At 47.8% G+C, this 21,194-nt stretch overlaps 1 protein-coding gene across 3 annotated transcripts in view; it reads left to right on the forward strand.

Moving 5' to 3' along the window:
* PDLIM2 (PDZ and LIM domain 2) overlaps positions 1–20,190 on the forward strand; it is a 61,295-nt gene extending 41,105 nt beyond the window's left edge. For 2 of the 3 annotated variants that reach the window (XM_081843940.1, XM_081843941.1), the window contains exons 6-10: positions 870–942; positions 8,847–9,010; positions 12,750–12,895; positions 13,737–13,857; positions 19,266–20,190. In XM_081843940.1, the coding sequence (XP_081700066.1) occupies positions 870–942; positions 8,847–9,010; positions 12,750–12,895; positions 13,737–13,857; positions 19,266–19,461 (700 nt within the window). In that variant the 3' untranslated portion in view covers positions 19,462–20,190. The remainder of the gene's footprint in view (positions 1–869; positions 943–8,846; positions 9,011–12,749; positions 12,896–13,736; positions 13,858–19,265) is intronic. The other variant, XM_081843942.1, reaches the window with a different exon arrangement.
* The last annotated feature ends 1,004 nt before the right edge of the window (positions 20,191–21,194 follow it).

Below are 21,194 nucleotides of genomic sequence, written 5' to 3' on the forward strand. Positions count from 1 at the left end.
CTTTGAGATTTACAAGGTGTTTTCCTAAAACCCTTTTTTGATGTGTCTAGATCAGGCATAGACAAACTCGGCCCTCCAGATGTTTTGGAACTACAACTCCCACGATCCCTAGCTAACAGGACCAGTGGTCAGGGAAGATGGGAGTTGTAGTCCCAAAACATCTGGAGGGCCAAGTTTGCTTATGCCTGGTCTTGATCCAGCCCCTCTCTTTTTCTCATTTGGGTATCATTTTATTAGCAACTCTCAGGTCCCCTTTGGACATCTTTAAATTAAAAGGCCCCAAATGCTTCATCCTTTCTTATTGGAAAGATATGCTTTCCTCTTGCTCAATCTGGTTGCCCCTTTCTTTATCTACTTCCAGTTTTGTAATATTCTTTTTGAGATGTGGTGACCAGAACTGTCCCAACAATATTCCAAATGCCCCATAGATTTTAACATTGTAATGTTGTTTTGTTTTGTTTTGTTTTCAGTCTTCTTTCTAATATAGAATTTTCTTTGTCACTTTTGCTGTACATTGAGCTGATGGATTCACTGAGCTGTCCACAATATCTTTTTCTCTTTGGTCAGGGTGCATTCAGATCCCAGTGCACTCCATTATGGAGAGAGCCTTTTGGGGCTCTTCACAGTAGCTTGGGTTTTCTCCCTCCTAAAAGAACATCATGTCTCTCTCTCTCTCTCTCTCTCTCTCTCTCTCTCTCTCTCTCTCTCTCTCTCTCTGTGTGTGTGTGTGTGTGTGTGAACACTGTCAACAAAATTCTGGGTGGTGGGAGTTGTAGTCCAGCAAGACCTAGAGGGCCACTGATAATTATTTGTTACTTCTTCCCTGTAATGTGCAGATGTTCACTGCAATATCTGTGTTCTCCTTTCAGCTTACATTCTCTGGAGAGCTCGTTGGGAATCTCTGATGAAGCCTACGGGCAGCAGCATTCAAGCAGCAAGCAGGTAAAGATGCTTATGAGACTCCTTGGAGCCCCGGGGATAATACCTGTGTAGGACCATCGATGTATCCATGCTGCTCTATGCTTGGGGATGAACCCTGTCCTAAAAGTATGCTTTCTGGAGCCTGTTTCTGCTGCCCCCTTTTTAGGCCGTGTCCTCCTTAGTTTCTGGTTTTTATCTGCTTTGTTGCACATGTTGCTGTGTGCTAGCAGCACACCTGGCTAGGGATGTTTGCTTGTTTTTACCTGGTGTCTCCAAGCAACAGCTGGGAGCTGGGAGGCAGAACCAGTTTGGGGAGGCAGTACCTGCATCTCGTGGACACAAGAGGCAGGGTGTTGGCAAGTGATGCAGCCTCACAAATGCTCTGCTTGCCTCTCCTTCCTCCTGGGATCTATTAATGTGTCTATTCAAAGCAACCCCCCTGTCTGCTTTTGCCAAAGGGACCTGCTTGTGTTGTTATTTGGGGGGGGCGGGGGGGGGAAGCTTGTGTTCTGTGGCAAACCCTCAGTCCTGAGACAGCTTTGCAGTGGAGCCTGTAACACTATTCAGCTGAGCATCTCCTGTAACGTCAGCAGCTCGTAGCTTTCAAGAATTTATATTGAGTTTTTACTTGCAACGACATCAGAGACAGTGAGAGAATGAGAGAGAGAGAGAGAGATTCACAGGATCCTCTTGCCATCTTCTAGCTCCATTTTGTTTAGGTACTGTATCTCTCAATTGCTTCTTTGAGAAGGAATTGTGAGCCTTCTCTCTATTGAACAAATTGACATTGAGCTTCCTGCATTGCAGGGGGCTAGGACTAGATGACCCTCTGAATCCCTTCCAACTCTACAGTTCTATGATTCTATTATTCTGTGACATGTGTTTCAGTTTTGTTTATAGTTGGGGTGAGAGCTGAAAAGGCCGCAGGTGTGGATATGCACAGAGGATCTATGGCTTCTCATGGCACATTGAACATGAAAGAGAAAGAGAGAGCTTCCAGTGCAGACGGGGGCTAAACTCTACAGAATTTGCATAGTTCTGGTTTCTTAAAACAAGCCCATCATCATTTTAATCTTTATGATAGCATCGAGAACTTAACAATATGTGGGCAGTTCTTTGCTTTTCAAATGCTTAAAGACCAGAGGGGCCTTGGTGATCAGGTTGTCTCTGGCTTCTTCAACAGGAACATTTTCCAGTATTCCCCCTCCCCCGCCCCCTGCAATACACACACATGCCATCCTATCCTCCTCTCTTTCTATCTTACACAAATATTTTCTCTTCCTTGGACCCATGTTTTTTGTGAATCCCAATGCCAGTTCCTGAGAGAGAGATGGGGGTGGGGACAGTTCCAGATTGTGCAATGAAATGAAGCATGTAAATTAAGTTCATTGAAGCATGTCTGCCCTGTTTGCATAATTTAAATTGCAGAATTTTGCTTTTGGGCTGCACTGTCTTGAAGGTTTTAGGTGGGTGTCAAAAGCAAAGTCCCACTCCAGTCCACCACAACAGAACATTATAAAAAACAACAACATTAAATTATAAAGCTCACCACCACTACCTTTGGCCAATTTAATCCTGATCTTCACAGAAATAAGACCAGACAGGCTGGTCTTAATGTTTAATAGGGCTCAGGTTAGACTTAGTTGGTAGTCATAGAGGATTTCATACTAGCAAAGCCCTCCTCTGCACTCCTGCAATCCAAACCCATTAGTCTTAGGTTGTTGTAAAGCACAGTGAGAGTGAGCTGGTGTCACACGCCATTCTCTCTGTCTCCCCCGCCTGTGGCATGGGATTAATAATTCCAAGTTACCTGCAAGGTTGTTGTATGGATTACACCTAGTTAGTGCAGGTGAGACTCAAAAGTACTATACAAAGGTTGATTTGCCATTAATAATTATTTCAGGATGCTTTCATGCTCCCTAGACATGCTACAGATGCCAAGACCTTTCTGGACCTGTCAGTGAGCTTCCTAGCCAGTTTCCTGGGTGATCCTTCTGGAATGCCCCTGTCCTCCCTCTCTTCCTATGGTCTTTGTTGAGCCTCCTGATTCCTTGCCCATGTGTCCTGGCATCTCGCTCTCCTGTTACTGCTCTTGGGCTGGGTGCTGCTGTTTGTTTGCTTGCTTTGGCTCCAGGGCTGGCCGCCCTCTGCTTTTTCTACGTTCTGGGCCTATTTTTCAAGCCCAAATTGGGAAGGGAGGTTGGCCCCAGAGCACAGTGCTTGCCAGCTGGCACCTGGCTCACCCCAGCCCCTCAACCCCTTGGCTTCTCTGTCATGTTTTTCTTTCCTTCTTTGCATTTATTTGCTTTAGCTCTTGGCCCCATTGGTTGGCCTCCTCCCTACCCAGTGGTTGCATCAGTGGGGGGGGGGCTGAGATTTGAGTGTTGGAGGGTGGTTAAATGAGGCTTAGGCCTCGTTGGTTTCCTCTTATCTTATTTTCCCCAGAAAAATTCCTTGGCCGTGCAGTTCTTCAGATGCAGAGCAGTAATTAACCTAAAAGTGTTGCATTTCTTACGTGAGCCCCAAATTAAGGAGGAACCAGCTGCAGGCTGTCAGTCTGTTTCTGTTCTTCTTGGTGTTCATAGTTGGAAAGTTTGGGTGCAAAGAAAGATGGCAAGTGGGTGCATGTTTAGGCATGTGTCTTCTACAGGGCTGGCCCACTCAGGAGGTGAGCTGAGATGGCAGAATCGATGGGGCAGCAGATCCTGTTGTAGATCTTTATTCCCCATCCCCACCCCACCCCTTGTTCCTGCTATAGATGCTCACTCACCCACGGCATGTGTGGTCTGCCTCAGGGGTCAACTTGTCTTGGGCCAGCCCTAGTGTTCTGGCTTGGACAGATCAATGGACCATCCCCATGAAAAGAGCCAGAGTCTTTCTATAGTGAGCCCATGGGACTAGTTTGGTGCTTCCAGGAAGCTAATAAGCAGGGCACAAAGTCAGTAGCTGCCCACATTGTTGCCGCCCCAGCAACTCTCATACAGTGATAGACATTATGGAAAAGGGAGGCTTCATTTAAAAATGATGTCTAATAGCTATTGATGGGCCATTCTGCTCCAATGTTTGCCTAAGCTTCTTAGACTTGGCAATCAGTCTTTCTCTTGTTGGCCTGATCAGTAATGCTGTCTTCTGTAGAGTAACCTGCCCTCATATCTGAAAAGGCATAGCAGTAAACCTCAGGTTCTGTTCCATCTCTGACATCAGTCTCCTAGCTCTAACCCCAGTCTTCCAGGCTCTACCAAAGCATGAGGGTTTGTGACTATTTTTTATTATTATTCAGAGTTGGTAACCTTAAATGTGTTTGGGGTGTGTGTGTTTGTGTTTGGTAGGTCTCCAAAGTTAGGCCAGTGGAGTCACTTAGCAAAGCTCCATGGAATGGTATGTAGGCCTAGGCTGGATCTTTGCATGGGTTTCATTATTCCTTGGAACTGACGGTGTCTCTGTGGGCTAGATGGGTGGGCACTCTGGAACAAAGGAATCAAGTCTTTGCTTGGAGGGCAAAAGAAGCGTGCTGAGGTCCAGCTGAAATCTCCCTTGAGCAGATTGGCAGAGAAGGGGAAATCTTCCCTTTGTTGGGTCGGTGTGGCATTGTTGAGAATGGAGATCCTACGCAACACTGATTGCTGTGTTCCTATCAATTCCCTTGCACTCTGCTGCTTCCCAAAACATTTGCTTCTAGTTAGGAAGGCCTTTCTCGTTTCTTCCATCTTCAAGGCCTTTAAACAGGAGCAGATGCAGCGGGTAAGGAAATTCTATCATTTGGGCTAGCAGCAGTGCCGAGCCTTCCAAATATCAAGCTGCTTGGGGGTGGGGAAAGATGGGTAGAAGTCACACAGCAGAAGAGAGGAACGGAAGAGCAGCAGGACACTGGAAGGGTGGGATGTGGGATGTGTTTCTGCATGGTGCCTGTTGCTCTTACCTGTCTACGTTCTGGTGACTTTCCCTGGATTGCTGGGTAGAGACTTCCTTCCCTTCAGTGTGTTCTGCCCAAGCTGCTGCCTCACTTAGGGCCTGGGAGCACACAGACAACCTGTTCATTGAGCTTTCATCCTGATTTGCTTGCAAAGAGATTGGACCCTTCTGATCTGCTCTACGCCCAGTGTGACCTAACCAGTCCATGACTAACCTCAGGAATTGCCTCAGAAACCTCATCAGTCTCGCTGCAATGGGATGGAAGGAGAGAGTTTGGTAACATTGCCGTTCACATACTGGTGATACTGTGCTCTAAATCCCCGGAAGACCTCTCCCAGCAATTCAAGTGTTGCCACATAGGAGAAGAAGTTGTCTTGAGCCATCCAGGGAGACCTTGTACCGTGCACTCCAACTGGCAGGGCCTCTCCAGGGTCATCAGCAGAGGCCTCTCCCATCACCTGATGCTTTTAACTGGAGGCGCCCAGGACTTGGCTGCCTGCACGTGGTCTTCCACTACACTGTCCCACCAGCTCCTGCCGCCTGTGCCACTCGTGACCCCCGTGGTGCATCTTGTCAAGAGCCTTGTGTTGGATTGGACCAGGGATCTACCAAACCATCATCATCATTTTATTTGTATGCCACCTTTCCAAAGTTAAAACAATGCTCAAGGCGGCTTACAACATGACAAGATTTACATAATTACCAACATAACAAAGGTCATAAACAATAAATAAAACACATCAAAAGGTACGCAACCAAATGGAAAACATTTCCACATAAATCAGAAAATCTAAAACTAAAAATACAACATTAATATCAATAACAATTTAAAATGACATAGATAAAAAATAAAAGCAATGTTAAAAGAGGAGCCCTCTCTGTCGAGCGGCAGCAGCAGCAGCCCTTTATGGAGCCTGTCAGGGCAGGTGGAGAGAGGCAGGGCAGGGCCCTTCAGGCTCCCAGCAGGCAGTCCTGGGCCCTTGTTCAGCCTGAGGGCCACATTCCCTCACAGGCAACGTTCTGGAGGCCGTCTGCTGGTGATGGATGGGGCCTGGTGCAAAACAGGGCTGAGCAAGGAGCACATGCTGAGCTCTAATTGCCCAGGGTGGGGCGGAAGGAGCTCAGTTCTGCTGGGCAAAGTAGCCCCAGGGAGCCAGAGATTTATACTGAGGTATTGCAGAGGCGCCAGGTGCCCCCAGTATTTCGGGGGCCTGGCGTGCATTGCGCATACGTGACGTCACACAGTCTCCTGACCAGTGCAGTCTTCCGCAACATTGGGCCAGCCCCCTCAACATTGCGGAGGGTGGACCCCCTTCAAACACATATTGAGGGGGCTGAAGACACCTCCGCCCCCTAGCGCTGGCATGCCTGGGGTGTTATAAAGACAGGCGGGTGGGTGGGAGGGATACCTGCACAGACGCCTATGCCCATACCATTCTGGGAGCTCTGGAGATTCCCTGAAAGCAAAATGATGTGGGGTCCTTTCTGGTGCTCCTGACTGATGCTCACTTCCTGAAGCTCTGGCCAAAACCTCTCAGTCCTGCTGCTGCTGCTTCCAGTCTGGGCACCATGCTCCTGGGAACTGTGGATCAGCAGGGATGGTGTTGCCCAACTGCCTCCTGGCAATCATGTTTTCAGCACCTAGTTGCCACAGTCAGTGAAAGAGCCCCGAGTCAGGTTTCCACCCTTCTCTTTCCCCACTGGCCCCCTCGCTTCTGTGCCCCCTTCTTCCCCTGCATCTGTTCTGCTTCTTCCCAATTAGCAGCTGGAAAGTGTCTTTTGAAGGTGTGGGGCTCCCCCTTGTGGTTGGTGCATGCCCTGAAACAGAGAGGCGTGAAGGTTGTGGAAAGGATTTTTGGACAACACATCACTCAGTTGGGCAGTTGAATGTGTCCACCCAAAGGCTTTAGGCATTGATTGTTTTAGCTCAAGGATGAGTTATGGACACAAGAATGTGCAAACTTCTTCTTCTGGCCCCTCCCCACACCCTTGCAGGAAATGAGTTCAGTGTAGGGTTAACCTGTTTAACTTTAGCCCCATTCAAGTCTGTGTACAACTCTCCCGCTGTATCCTCAGAACAAGCTTATAATGACTCCTTGCCCTGCTGTAATGCAAAGTGCATCTTGCCTTGGGGACCCTCCCAAATTGCTTGTAGAGTTTCCTTACGATGAAGTATCATGTGGACGGTCCTTAAAAGCCATGAGAGGACACGGGAGGACTATTGCAACAATGAATGCTGTAGTCCTATTGTTCTGCCCTATCACTTCTGATTTCACAGAGCAGCTCCAAGATGGACACGGGGCTCAGCTTCCCAGACATAAGACAAAGTCTCATCTGCTGGATCAGTTTGGCTCCAAAGTGGAAGTGCAAAGTATCTCATGAGACTGCACAATTTGAACTTTGCATGATTCCCATGATTCACCTATCCCTGTGGCTAGCAAAACTTTTTTTTTTTTTTACAAAATATCCCAATAGAAGCAAATGCACATAGTTAAAAGAATCCAGCTTTTCTTCAGTTCAGGTAGCAATGTATTAATTACCTTTTGTTTTTAACACTCACCTTTGACTGTGACCTCCTTCCAGTATTATATGGCAGAGGAGTAGAACATATCTTCTGGGTGGGCAATCTGCTGCCAGCAGTGTGTATTTTGGTCTGCAAGCATGTTTTTTGGGGATAGATTCACAATGGGGAATTGTAGTGGTGGTGATGGACAAAAACTTTCAGGATCTTGTTCCGACACGTGTGTGTAAGAGGGAGGGTGAGAGTTTGTTGGGGATTGAGTGTGCTGCAATTCCATGGGGGCAGATTGTGATATTAGGTACACAGTTAACCTTCAAGAAAATCTCGGCTTGTTTGTGTGCCCACCGCTGTGTTAGCATTTTATTTATGTATTGCATTTATATCACCTCTTTCTTCTGAGGAGCTCAAGAGGGCATGCATTGCTCTCTCTCCCACCATAGCTATATCTTCATAACTTCCCTTTAAGTCTGTTAGGCTGAGAGTGTGTGTGTTCTGGCCCAAGGTCACCCTAGAATCATAGAATCCTAGTGTTGGAAGAGACCACAAGGGCCATCGAGTCCAACCCCCTGCCAAGCAGGAAACACCATCAGAGCACTCCTGACATATGGTTGTCAAGCCTCTGCTTAAAGACCTCCAAAGAAGGAGACTCCACCACACTCCTTGGCAGCAAATTCCACTGTCGAACAGCTCTTACTGTCAGGAAGTTCTTCCTAATGTTTAGGTGGAATCTTCTTTCTTGTAGTTTGGAGCCATTGCTCCGTGTCCGCTTCTCTGGAGGAGCAGAAAACAACCTTTCTCCCTCCTCTATGTGACATCCTTTTATATCTTTGAACATGGCTATCATATCACCCCTTAACCTCCTCTTCTCCAGGCTAAACATGCCCAGCTCCCTTAGCCATTCCTCATAAGGCATCGTTTCCAGGCCTTTGACCATTTTGGTTGCCCTCCTCTGGACACGTTCCAGTTTGTCAGTGTCCTTCTTGAACTGTATGTTTTGTGGCTGAATGGGGATTTGAATTTGGGTCTACCCAGTCCTAGTCCAACTCTCTTAACTGATGCACCACACAGGCAAGTTTCTAGCCCAAAAACATGTTTGACAGGTTGGTGTTCATGCTCAACCTCAAAAACCTCAAAAACCAGGAAGTTGGCTGAATTAGATTCCTGTGGTTAGGGTGAAACTTCTTGTCTATGTCTTTCTATCTCAGTTCTTCTCTCTCTCTCTCTCTCTCTCCCCCCCCCCATTATTTTATCAAATTTGTGTCATTTACACAGTTTTCCCTGGTGCTGAGTTTGGATTGTTTGGCTGCTCTCACCCCTGGTTGTGTATACTCCTCTTATTTTGGCAATATGGGTTGTGTAGCAACTGCTTATTTTTATGGGGCCAAGTCCTATAATGTGTGATGGTCAATTAATCTTCCTGAGGCTGAGAGGCTCCTTGGGCCCCTCCTTTCCTTCAGAATGCATTTACACCCAGCCCCATCTCTTTCTGCACCAGCTGCAGGAGCGAAGGAGCAGCAGCCGCTCTGGTGGATCTCCAGTTACAGTTCTGCTTCCATTAAATGAATCTCCGTCCCCTGGAGCATATTCACCTCGCAGCCCATGGGAGATCAGGAAGGACCAGGACAGGAACTCCTCTTCCTACCAGCGCCGTTACAGGTAATCTGTCTAGCTTACCTGCTGTTGCCTAGTGGCTAAGGATGCTTTCAGACTGTCTGTTTTGGGGTGGGATTCAGTCACATAGCAGCCAATTCAGGTTCATCATCATCATCATCACCACCACTTTTAGTTTGTATACCCTCTTTTTATATACATGAGGCAGTTTACCAACTGAAGAACCAACAAAGTGTACGACAAATGTACAACACACCTTAGAACAATCTAATCCAATACAAATAAGTCCTAATAAAAAAAACTGTTTTGGATTTCATCCACAGAACTAACCCATTTCCCTAATAGATCAGACATTTGCAATAAGGAAAGTGACAGGGTAGTGCAAAAGTGTGAGATAACATTTGCTTTAAACTCAGTGTCATCTGACCTTCCTGCTGACGAATTGGAGTGAGTTCTCCTTAGATAGGCAACAAAGTCTAATCTCCCTACAAACTAACCAGGATGAATGTTCAATACAGTGGTACCTCGGGTTAAGTACTTAATTTGTTCTGGCGGTCCGTTCTTAACCTGAAACTGTTCTTAACCTGAAGGACCACTTTGGCTAATGGGGCCTCCCGCTGCTGGAGCACGATTTCTGTTCTCATCCTGAAGCAAAGTTCTTAACCCCAGGTACTATTTCTGGGTTAGCTGAGTCTGTAACCTGAAGCGTCTGTAACCTGAGGTACCACTGTAAATGGATTCTCTGGAAGCATCTATTTCCGAAAATTGCTGAGAAGCTGCCAGAGCAAAATGACACGTAAGAGTGCTTCCAGGTGCCAGGGTCCATGCATTCAGTATAGGGAGAGCTAGCAGAGCAGGAACTTCTCAAAACACAGAAACCTCGTTTGCACTAGGGTAGAGTGATTCCTGCCTTTCAGGCCCCATAGACGTCAACGTTTTCCCTTTTTTAAGGGAAATTCCCTTATTCCGAATGGGATTCCTCACAAGAAAAGTGAAAAGTTGACAGCTATGTACATTGGTTCTTCACTTCTATGGGCTTCTGTGGTGTTGGCAGACAGGAGTGGGTGGGGGTCAGAGTTCAAGGGCAGTGCCACTGCCAATGCGCATCCCTCTGTCTTCACCACCAAGCAGCTGTAGAGTAGAGTGACCAAGGGCCCTGCTTTGTTGTTTGTTTGCTGCTTCTTTTATTTCTGTAGCCTCAGAAGTTCTCCAAGCAGCCTGCAAAAGGTTCTCAAAATAAAATTGCTCTCTGATCTGGGACAGGGGTAGAAAGGACTTTGTTGTCCTCGCATAAAACACCCTCCGAGCCAAAGGAGTGGGGTGAGCGGTTGGATTCTTCTGAGCAGGAACTCGCCCCCCACCTCAATGTCCCAGGCTCCATCTGGAAAAAATTGCAATGGCAACCTGAGAATTGGGGCAAACATTTCAGTCCCAAACCTCCCTGAAGTCACGTCACCTACTTTGGGGGGGGGGAGCCAAAATGCTCCCCCCCAAAAAAAACAACAACAACCAGGCAAACCACTTTGATGCAGTTCTAGGAAGTGTTCACATTATGCAGCGAATGCACAGTAAACAAGTGTGTGAACACAGCCAGAGTCTCTCCCTGGGTCACCAAGCAGCAAACTCAGCCAGAACTTTAGGGTGGTTTCTGCTTTCTCTGCCTAGAATACGAATTCTACAAATACCCCCATAGACCCTCACTATTGTTCCCAGGCTATTTCCTTAGGTGGAGACCAGAGGCAGATGGCTTTGTATATACCCCTGTTGACTCTGCATGCAGACCCTTCCCACTGCTGGTTGAGGAAGCCACGAAAACACACATTGGCCACAAGGCACATCTGTCCTGACCTTTCATGTGAAATGCTACACTTTGATGTGTTTCCCCCCGAACCTGCTTTGATCTTAATTGAGAACTGCTTACAGGGTAAAGATATCTCAGCCCACTGGTATGAACATATAGTGGGAGATTAACATACACATCAAACTGTGCCAATGTACACACAATATGCAAATGTGGTTTGAAATGCAGTGAAAAAGAAGGACCTTGCTGAATTTTAAGCAGGTGATGTATACACAGCTTATCTCTCGTTTTCCTGGAAGGAGGGTGTTGGCCTACTTTGCTCTTCAGGGAAAGCCTTAGAAAGAAGGAGTTATGACAGAGGCTTATACCGTTGTGTGTTGCCTGCAGAAGGTGGAGAGAGAACTTTTTGTCTCCTTTCTCATAACACTAGAAGTTGCAGACATTCACGTTCAGGACAGATAAAAGAAAGTGCTTCTTGCAGCACAGGCTCCCACAGGAGGCAGCGATAGCCACCAAAGCAGACGCCTTTAAAAGAGGATTAGACAATTCCGTGGAGGATAAGGCTGTCAGCAGCTCTGCCTTCATGGTTGGAGGCAGCCCTGCTTCAGAATACCGGTTCCTGGGGAATCCAGGAGGGGAGAGGGTGGTTCTTGTGCTCAGAACCTGCTTGGGGGCCTTCCCACAAGCATCTCGCTGGCAGGATGCTGGAGATAGATGGAGCACTTGCCTGATTCAGCAGTCTCCCCTATGTTTTTATGTTCTCCTGCAGTGAGGCTGGGCAGGTGAGGGTTAATTTGACGCTGCTGACAAGTCTAGAGGCTGGGCAGGTGTGTCAGGCAGGGTGTGTTCTACCTGCACTCTCAGGAGAGTGAGCCTGATCAGGTCTGGAGACAGGCAAGCAGGAAAGGAAATCTCTCTGGAGGTGAGGGGGAGCAGAATTCAGTTCCTGCTAAAACACTGAGCCCTTGAGGGTCAGTATACCTGCCTGGAAACAGCAGGTGGAGCCTCCTTCCCAGGGTGGGACATTTCCTGCTGCTGTTGCTCTCTGCTCCCTTTCCCGGAGGTATGTTTGTCTGAGAAGACTTCAAAGGGCTTGGGGTCAGGAGAACACCTTCACTCGCAGGGGAGCTGCTTTGGTGAGCTGGCTGGGGCTGATGGGAATTGTGATCCAAAATATCTGGAGGGCACCAGGGTGGCGAAGGGGTCCTAGGAGAGGGGCTGGCAGGGCAACTCCACAGCCAGGACTCGAAATGAGGAGGGGCTGGGATGCTTCTCTGAGTCAGTGAAGGGACCATTTCCGTTTTCTGAAGTCCTGGCTTACCTGGAGCCAGGGCCAGTGCATCCAGGAGGTGGACTGAGGCAGCTGCCTCGGGCAATGGAATCTCGAGGGGCAGAGCCCCTACAGGCACCACCCGCCCCTCCCGCCACAACCAGAGAAGTTAGGAGAAGCGGCAGCAGCTTCCGGCAACACCCTGCGGAGTTCATGTGACATTCCATCTCACCATTTCTGCATTGCAGGGGTTGGACTAGATGACCCTTGAGGTCCCTTCCAGCTCTACCATTCTGCCACTACCACCACTTTTCCTCACTTCTCCTGTGGCTGGGGGGGGGGTGCAGCAAGCAAGGCATTGGTGAGGGCAGGGGTGGGGGTGGGGCAGCACCCTCCCCTTTCGCCTCAGGTGGCAAAATGGGATAGAAGAAAGAAGAAAAGGCTCCCATTTCTCTCCTTGCGCCTGCTCACAGCAAACCCTCTGGAATCCTGCATCCTTCTACTGAGCCCCTGTTGTTCTGAAACAGTGTTCAGGTGTGCCTCTTTCTGGATCTCTCCTGGTCCCACCTCTTCCTGAAAGCTTGGCAGAATTATGTTGGTGATGGAAGACTGGTTTGTCCTGTCCTCCTGGGATATAAAAAGCCTGAGGTATTTTTCCTCTTCAAGGACAGACTGGCTGCATTTCTTTTCTCTCTCTCTCTCTCTCTTTCCAGTCTGGATACAGAGCCAGCCATGCGCCATTTGGAAGGGGACTCGGAGGTCTACAAAATGATGCAAGAAAATCGTGAAACCAGGGCTCTGCCGCGGCAATCCAGCACCTTCCGCTTGCTCCAAGTAGCTCTGGAGTTGGATGAAAAAGGTGAGGGTCGAGGTCGCTGGGAAGGAAAGCAGGAAAATTGTGTTTCTTTGGACTTGGGAGTAGCAGGCAAAATGCAGCCACCACCATAAAATGTGGTGTGAAATACTTCCTAATGTTTCTGGTTTGGTCTGTCTTCTTGTCCCACACTGTTTGCTTGAAACTCTGCTTTTTTTCATCTGAGGCGCCGGTAAATGCTGAGGTTGTGTGTGAGTCCATGAGAATACTTTTGTAGTTGAAGCCAAAGACCAAGAGACAGGTGGCCCAAGTTTTCTGTACAGGACTGCAACTTTGAATTAGCAGGTTAATCAACTAAAAATTAGAAACCTAGGAAGCTGCCTAATGCTGAGTAACATTCTTGGTCCATCTAGCTGTAGTGTTATCTATACTGACTGGACGTGGCCTTCCAGGATCTCAAACAGAGGTTTCTCCCAGCCTGACCTGGGCTTGAACCTGAGACCTTCTGCCCACAACTTGTTGATGGCAAACATTAATCCCTTACTCTGTGAATGAATTGTTTGTGATAGAGTCTGTTTTGGTACTGTTATGAAGGGAAATAAAGAAAACATTAAATATTGCATTTTCCTTCTGACCATTAGTAGATTATCTATGGCTTTATTAGTTTACAATGTATCTGGCTTTAATGCTTTTTAAAAGGCAATTAATACTGAGGGGTATTTTGCTTCATTAGATTAAGTCTGCAATCCTATACACACTTACCTGGAAAGAAGGTTCATGAAACACACTAACGCTCTGAGGAGATGCACACAGGGCTGCACATTATTTATAATCTGTTGCCAGCCTGCCTCTGAATCCTGATGTGCCCTCTTGGTTGCTTTGGCAGGGGGCTCCGTGACTCACTTTCCCAGCCCGCTGTCTCCCAGCACACAGAAGCCGGTCAGCAGTTCCATGGCCGCCGGCGCCCAGAAGCTGCATGTGTGTGAGAAGTGTGGCAGCAGCATCACGTGAGTGTTTCTCTCCCTCGGACGGGATGCTGCTGTGGAAGGGGTGCCTGGTGCTGTTCTGGAGGGATAAGAGATGGGCTGTTGGCCATAAGCAGAGCGGGGCTGGATCTAGACACAGGTTAAAAACACTATAAATAAGTCAGAAATTAAATCATTACAGCAAAAGGGGGGGAGCCTATGTAAAAATCCATATAAACTCATTTTTGCTCTCTGGCACCATCTGGTGTTGGATGTTTATAATGCATTCAAAACGTATTATTGTGAGGAATGTAGCTGAATCCGAGGAGACCTTTGCCACTCTACATACACTTCCATGGTATTATAACCACAGTGGGGGACCAGTTATGCATTGCCATCTTCTGGGCAGAGGCCAGAACTGCAATTTGGAGCCTGTGAACGTTCACTGTGGCCATTTGAAATGAACTTGGTGGCTGAAGAGTAGGGAAATTGCCAAAAAGCTATGGGGTTACTTATGTGTACACTATTATGGCATTGATGATGAGGAAATTTTTTACCTGCTATTCACTGTATGGTCCCAGGGTAGATTATAGCAATATAAAAATACAATACTGAAAGTGGTTAAATCATTTTACAATCAGAAGATAATAATCAGAAGAATAGAGTGGATCCCAAAATATACCGTATTTTTCCCTCTATAACACGCAGATTTTTTCTCCTAAAAAGGAAGGGGAAATGTCTGTGCGTGTTATAGAGCGAATGTGTGGTCCCTGGAGCCGAAAAATCAGGCAAAAATCAGGCAAAAAATCAAATCGCGGCGCTGCACGGAGAAGCGAAACCTGAAAAGAGGAAGTGGCTGCTTTCCTGCATTCTGCCTCAGGGTCTTACTGCCCACCCTCCTCTGTTTCGTTGCTGTGTTTGCTGAAACGGAACAAAGAGCAGGGAAAGCCCCTCCCCTCCAGGCAAGCAGAGGGGAATTCCTCTCTGTGCTGCTGGGGGAGAGGGAGGGGGGGAGGGAGAGAGAGGGGGGAGGGGGAGGGAGAGAGAGGGGGGAGGGAGAGAGAGGGGGGGAGGGAGGGAGGGAGGGGGAGAGAGAGAGAGAGAGAGAGAGAGAGAGAGAGAGAGAGAGAGAGAGAGAGATGGCTGGCTTGGGTGGGGGGAAACTTTTGCCTTTCTTTCCTCCCTCCCGTTAAATCCCTCTCCTGCATTCTTAGCCAGCTGCTTCTCTGCACACCCCTCTCATGTCCCTTCTTTGTTTTTCCTTCGCTCCCCACTTAAAATGTGGTTACAAAGCATAGATCCGCATGGATCCTCAGGATCTTTGCATTGGGTCACCCCAAATTCACCATCAGATCACATAGCATCTTCATGGCTACAGCCTGCAACAAAAAAATCACGTACCCACTGTTGCCTGGGGCTGCAGTGGTGCAAAAACGTGGTTACAAAGCATGGATCCACAGGGATTCTCAGGATCTTTGCATTGGGTCACCCCAAATTCACCATCAGATCACATAGTATGTCCATGGCTACAGCCTGCACCAAAAAAATCACGCACCCACTGTTGCCTGGGGCTGCAGTGGTGCAAAAACGTGGTTACAAAGCATGGATCCACAGGGATTCTCAGGATCTTTGCATTGGGTCACCCCAAATTCACCATCAGATCACATAGCATGTCCATGGCTACAGCCTGCAACAAAAAAACACGCACCCACTGTTGCCTGGGGCTGCAGTGGTGCAAAAACGTGGTTACAAAGCATGGATCCACAGGAATTCTCAGGATTTTTGCATTGGGTCACCCCAAATTCACCATCAGATCACATGTCTGTGGCCACAGCATGAAGCCCAAAAATGATACATCCACTGTTTCATTCAGAATGTTTTTTCCCTTGTTTTCCTCCTCTAAAAACGATGTGCGTGTTATGGTCAGGTGCGTGTTATAGAGCGAAAAATACGGTATGTATTGGGTGCCACAGGGTTCTGTCTTGGGCCCGGTCTTATTCAACATCTTTATCAACGACTTGGATGATGGACTCAAGGGCATCCTGATCAAATTTGCAGATGACACCAAACTGGGAGGGGTGGCTAACACCCCAGAGGACAGGATCACACTTCAAAATGACCTTGACAGATTAGAGAACTGGGCCAAAACAAACAAGATGAATTTTAACAGGGAGAAATGTAAAGTATTGCACTTGGGCAAAAAAAATGAGAGGCACAAATACAAGATGGGTGACACCTGGCTTGAGAGCAGTACATGTGAAAAGGATCTAGGAGTCTTGGTTGACCACAAACTTGACATGAGCCAACAGTGTGACGCGGCAGCTAAAAAAGCCAATGCAATTCTGGGCTGCATCAATAGGAGTATAGCATCTAGATCAAGGGAAGTAATAGTGCCACTGTATTCTGCTCTGGTCAGACCCCACCTGGAGTACTGTGTCCAGTTCTGGGCACCACAGTTCAAGGAGGACACGGACAAACTGGAACGTGTCCAGAGGAGGGCAACCAAAATGGTCAAAGGCCTGGAAACGATGCCTTATGAGGAACGGCTAAGGGAGCTGGGCATGTTTAGCCTGGAGAAGAGGAGGTTAAGGGGTGATATGATAGCCATGTTCCAATATATAAAAGGATGTCACATAGAGGAGGGAGAAAGGTTGTTTTCTGCTGCTCCAGAGAAGCGGACACGGAGCAATGGATCCAAACTACAAGAAAGAAGATTCCACCTAAACATTAGGAAGAACTTCCTGACAGTAAGAGCTGTTCGACAGTGGAATTTGCTGCCAAGGAGTGTGGTGGAGTCTCCTTCTTTGGAGGTCTTTAAGCAGAGGCTTGACAACCGTATGTCAGGAGTGCTCTGATGGTGTTTCCTGCTTGGCAGGGGGTTGGACTCGATGGCCCTTGTGGTCTCTTCCAACTCTAGGATTCCATGATTCTTAGCCCAGTGTGAAAAGGAGTGTCTTCAGCATACAGTGGGAGCTATGCAATGTTGAAGCAAAACACATCTCTGTGGAGAGGAAATTCTACAATTTAGGTTCTGCCACAGAGAAAACACTCTACTGGGAATTTTTTGTTTACTGCAGTGGAAATGCCATAGAATTTTTTCAGTAACAAAAATATATGCCATTATATATGCAAATATATGGGCAAATATGGCTCCTACTACCTTTGCTTTTCATTACTGATTACATTTGTATCCCCCAGTCTCCCTCTAAATTCAGGGCAGCACATTCCCACATTTTCTCCTTGAAACAACCACCTGAGATGGTTGGACTGAGAGAGAGTGGCAGGTCCCATGTTGCTGAATAAGTTTTTGTGGCTGAACCAGACCCAAAGCAAACACTCCATCCATTGCGCTGAGGAGGCCAAATGGTTAGGGTGCTTGATTACATTTCCAAAGGTTTATTTACTTAGTCAAGATATTTATAGTTTGTCCTTCATCATGTAATCCCAGGTAAATAGTAAAGCAAATCCTAAAGACAATTAAAGAGCAAGCAAAAACATATCACATCTATTAAAAAATCAATAATGACGCCCTCCTTGAAATGGCACCACCTGTGGCTCTTAATTGCAGTGGCAGATACATACTTGCACCCCACAAAAGTTTGGGGAAACAGGTAGGTCTTTACCTGGCAAAAGTGTCAGCACCAGTCATACTTCCAAGGGGAGGGCATTCCATAGATGGGACACCGCTTGGTACTAAGGTCTAACTTTGATCTAAGTTGGTACTCCAACTCAAGGAACCTGATGTGGTACACCGTCCCTCCCTCCCTCCCTCCCTCCCTCCCTCCCTCCCTCCCTCCCACATAAAAGAAGTCTTTCCCTCACAGACACACATTCATACCCGCTTTCTCTCACACCCATGCACACATGTACAGACAACTTAATACTTCTCTCCATCTTTCTCTCTTGCACCCCCATCTAGCTTCTATTCTGCAGCCCCCTTTGCACACACAGGGCTGCCTCAGTCCACTTTGGCACCTGAGGCAAACCTCAAAATGGTTCCCCCACCAGAGAGGAAGATCTACATCAGGAACAAGGCGAGAATAAAGATCTATACTGGGAACAAGGTTGGGAGCAGACCAGCAGGGCCTTCTCTTCACCCAGCGGCTGCTGTAGAGGGGGCATGAGGGGGCTGCGGGGGGGGGGATCTGGCCTCTAAGGAGTGTGTCACAGATGTTGCTGCCACTGCCGCAGCAGCAGTGGGCAGTGCATTCCTTGGAGGATGGATCTGCTGTCACTGTGTCTCCTGCCATCTGAAGCAGTTGCCTCACCTTGCCTCATAGGTGAGTCAGCCGTGCACTTGTGCCCCTTCACATATATGAAGGGAAAGGCATTGCTGTCTGCCTAGCCCTCAGCAGGGGCCCAAGCTCCCCTCAAGGCTGCCACTCTCACTCAGCCACATGCCTACCAAAGCTGTTCCTTCACAGGCAAAGTTCTGCATGTGTGCATCATCACACACCCTCAGACTTTCCAGGCTTCCCCTCGGCTGCGATGGCAGGCTCTCCTGAGCTCGCTGGCTTCCTCTCACTCACACACCTGCCCAACCAAGCTGCTCCCTCCCTTCACACCTACAGGGGAGAACAATAGGAAGGGAGAGCTGTCACTCACGGCTGGCTGCACATGCACACAAGAGTGCTAGCATGCCAACTCCTTACAATTTTATATATTGGAGAGAAATGAAGGTGTAACTCATTTTTAAGGTGCAACAAACTTTGGTTCTCATCTTGGGACAGCGTAGAAGCAAGAAGAAAAGTGTTCTTCTGTTGGGTTGAAAAGAGACACAGAAAAAGCTCGGTTGTGGCACTGCGTGTACCTAAGGCAAGGAAATGGAAAGCTTCTACTGATTCCATGAACCAAAATATCTCCCTACCTGCCTGATTCTGCCCAGGATAACCAAATGGGCCCTCCATGAGCAGGGGGGCGGGGATGCTGGAGGCTCCCTGGAATGGACACAGTGCTGAGAGAGATTTTGCCCTAGTCATTTGTTTAAAGGGGAAGGGGGCTGAACCAAGATAATAAATGATGATGATAAATTATGGTGGCAGTCTTTCGTTTGGCAGTGTATGTTGGGGGAGACTATTGCACAAAATAACACATGCTTGTGTGTCTATATGTAAATTGTGTTGTGGCTAATATGACAAAATAACTAAATCTACTGGGTTGTGTCCCATGCTAGACCCATTGAAATTAAGACATACCTAGCTTAGATCCATTAATTTTGATGCACCTACTTTGAGTAGGATGTAGTTGGACACAACCCGTGCTCCTGGCACTGCCCCATGCTCTCAATACTTTCTCCACAAGCCTGAGGGCTAGAAACTTTGCTCTAAACATGCTAACATTAAATTTTAATGGGGCACCAGATTCCAGAGTTTGCATCAGGTGCCAGTCATATCTGTACTCCCCTCTGAGTCATGTTTCACTGACTGCACCCTCGGTTGTGTCTCCTGCAGGACCCAGGCAGTGAGAATCCAAGACAACCGCTACCGCCACCCCTCCTGCTACATCTGCACCGACTGCGGCCTCAACCTGAAGATGCGGGGCCACTTCTGGGTTGGCGAAGAGATGTACTGTGAGAAGCATGCCCGCCAGCGCTACCAGGGGGCAGCAGGGGGCAGCCCGGTCACAGCCGTCTACTCCCAGTCCTAAACTGCGCCATTGGCATGCAGGAGAACGAGCAAGAAGGAAGCTGGTGTTTCCACCACCCTGGAGGCTTCTTCCCAACATCTAGTCCGTGTGACTTCCAGAGGCGTCCCTGGGTCTTTTTCGATTGCCTATCAGACCTTTCGCTTCATGCACAATCCCAGCCAGCCAGGATTCTGCCTGCTGAGACATGCAGGGAAGAGGAAGCCAGAAGGGCTCGGGGATCTAGGGAACAGGCAGGGAGCCCCTCTAGGGAAATGGCATTTTCAGCTTCTGGCCTATTTCTTAGAAGGGCAAATGTCTTCATAGCACAAGCTTGGGCACATTGGGCACTAAGCATCTTCCGGAGGGATGATTTGCAGGAATAGCCGAAAATTCCTCTCTGCCAAGCTGTGCCCGCAGAGGGTCTGTTTGGGGCACTCCATGGAATGCAGTGGTGCTGCCCCTGCCCACCCCTGCCCATGGGTAGTGGAAGCCAAACCCAAGTGGCTCTTGCTGCTTGCAGGGTAGCTAAGCCTTGTTATTCCCTTCTGGGTCTCTAGCACCTCTTTCTTGCCACAGCTGCCAACTGTCCTGTGTCAATGTAGAGATGGAAGAGGAAAGATTAGGGGTGTCACTGAAGCACTAGGTACTGGGGTGGCATGGATGCAGCTTTGAATACTGACTCTCTGTAAAGCTTCTATAAAATAATCAGCCAGATCTCTATATGAAATATAATATATATGTTGTATGTATGTATGTATGTATGTATGTATGTATGTATGTATGTATAATGTACTTGCTTGTGCCGGCATGAAGGGGATTGGAGAAAGGAGCCTCTTTTCACTCTGCAGCTCCATTTTAAGGTTTTATAACAGCATGTCACCCTCCCCTCAGCAGTTGCACACAGTACAAGAGTCTCTTACAGTGGTACCTCTGCTTACGAACTTAATTCGTTCCGGAGGTCCATTCTTAGCCTGAAACCGTTCTTAACCTGAGGCACGCTTTCACACTGCACTTATGTGCAGGAGATGGTACTTGCACATAAGCAAATGTTAAGCACTTTAGTATCTGCTTAGAGATGGTTTGAAGAGAAGCAGACACAACAGTTGAAGCTGTCTCCTTGTAACCTGTTTAGAGTAGGACCACCCATTCCACCCCACTTCTCTCTCTCTGCCTGTGTGTTTTGTCTGCAAGATGCTGGGCTGTTCAGCCTGGTTAACAGTACACGGCGTGTTCAGACTGCACTGGGGGTTCAAATAAGTTCAGATCCTTCCTGTGTTGTGTGCTATCACAATCTCCTTTCTCATATGTGGGCTCACTTGTTACGTAGTTGTGCCCAGGCCATGTGGTCTAGGTATAGTCACATGGGAAGGCAGAACTTAGACCGCCTATGGGGGTAGAAAAACCTTTATGCTAGAACTTGAGAGGATCTTATAATAAAGCAAAGGACTCAGATTCCCAAAAGCTGTAGAAACCTTACTCATGTAAGAATATGCTCTGTAAAGAGCATACCTGAACAAAATAGGCCTGGGTGTTCTTCAAGTTCTGTTTTTTTAACATATTAGTAAGTGACATAAATAGTAAAAAGAAAAGAAAAGAAAATCAAGAGTCAGCTATTATAAAAAGTTATTTCCTCTTTCTAGTCATTTATACCCCAGTCCGCCGTCTCCTCTCTCCCTAAGAGGCAGGCGGGCACTAACTCACTCTCAGCTCAACCCAAAATGCTGAGCTTCAACTCGGCCCCTTCCCCTTCTTTG

The sequence above is a fragment of the Podarcis erhardii genome (genome assembly GCF_964252035.2).
Source record: "Podarcis erhardii genome assembly, chromosome: 16".
Lineage (NCBI taxonomy): Eukaryota > Metazoa > Chordata > Lepidosauria > Squamata > Lacertidae > Podarcis > Podarcis erhardii.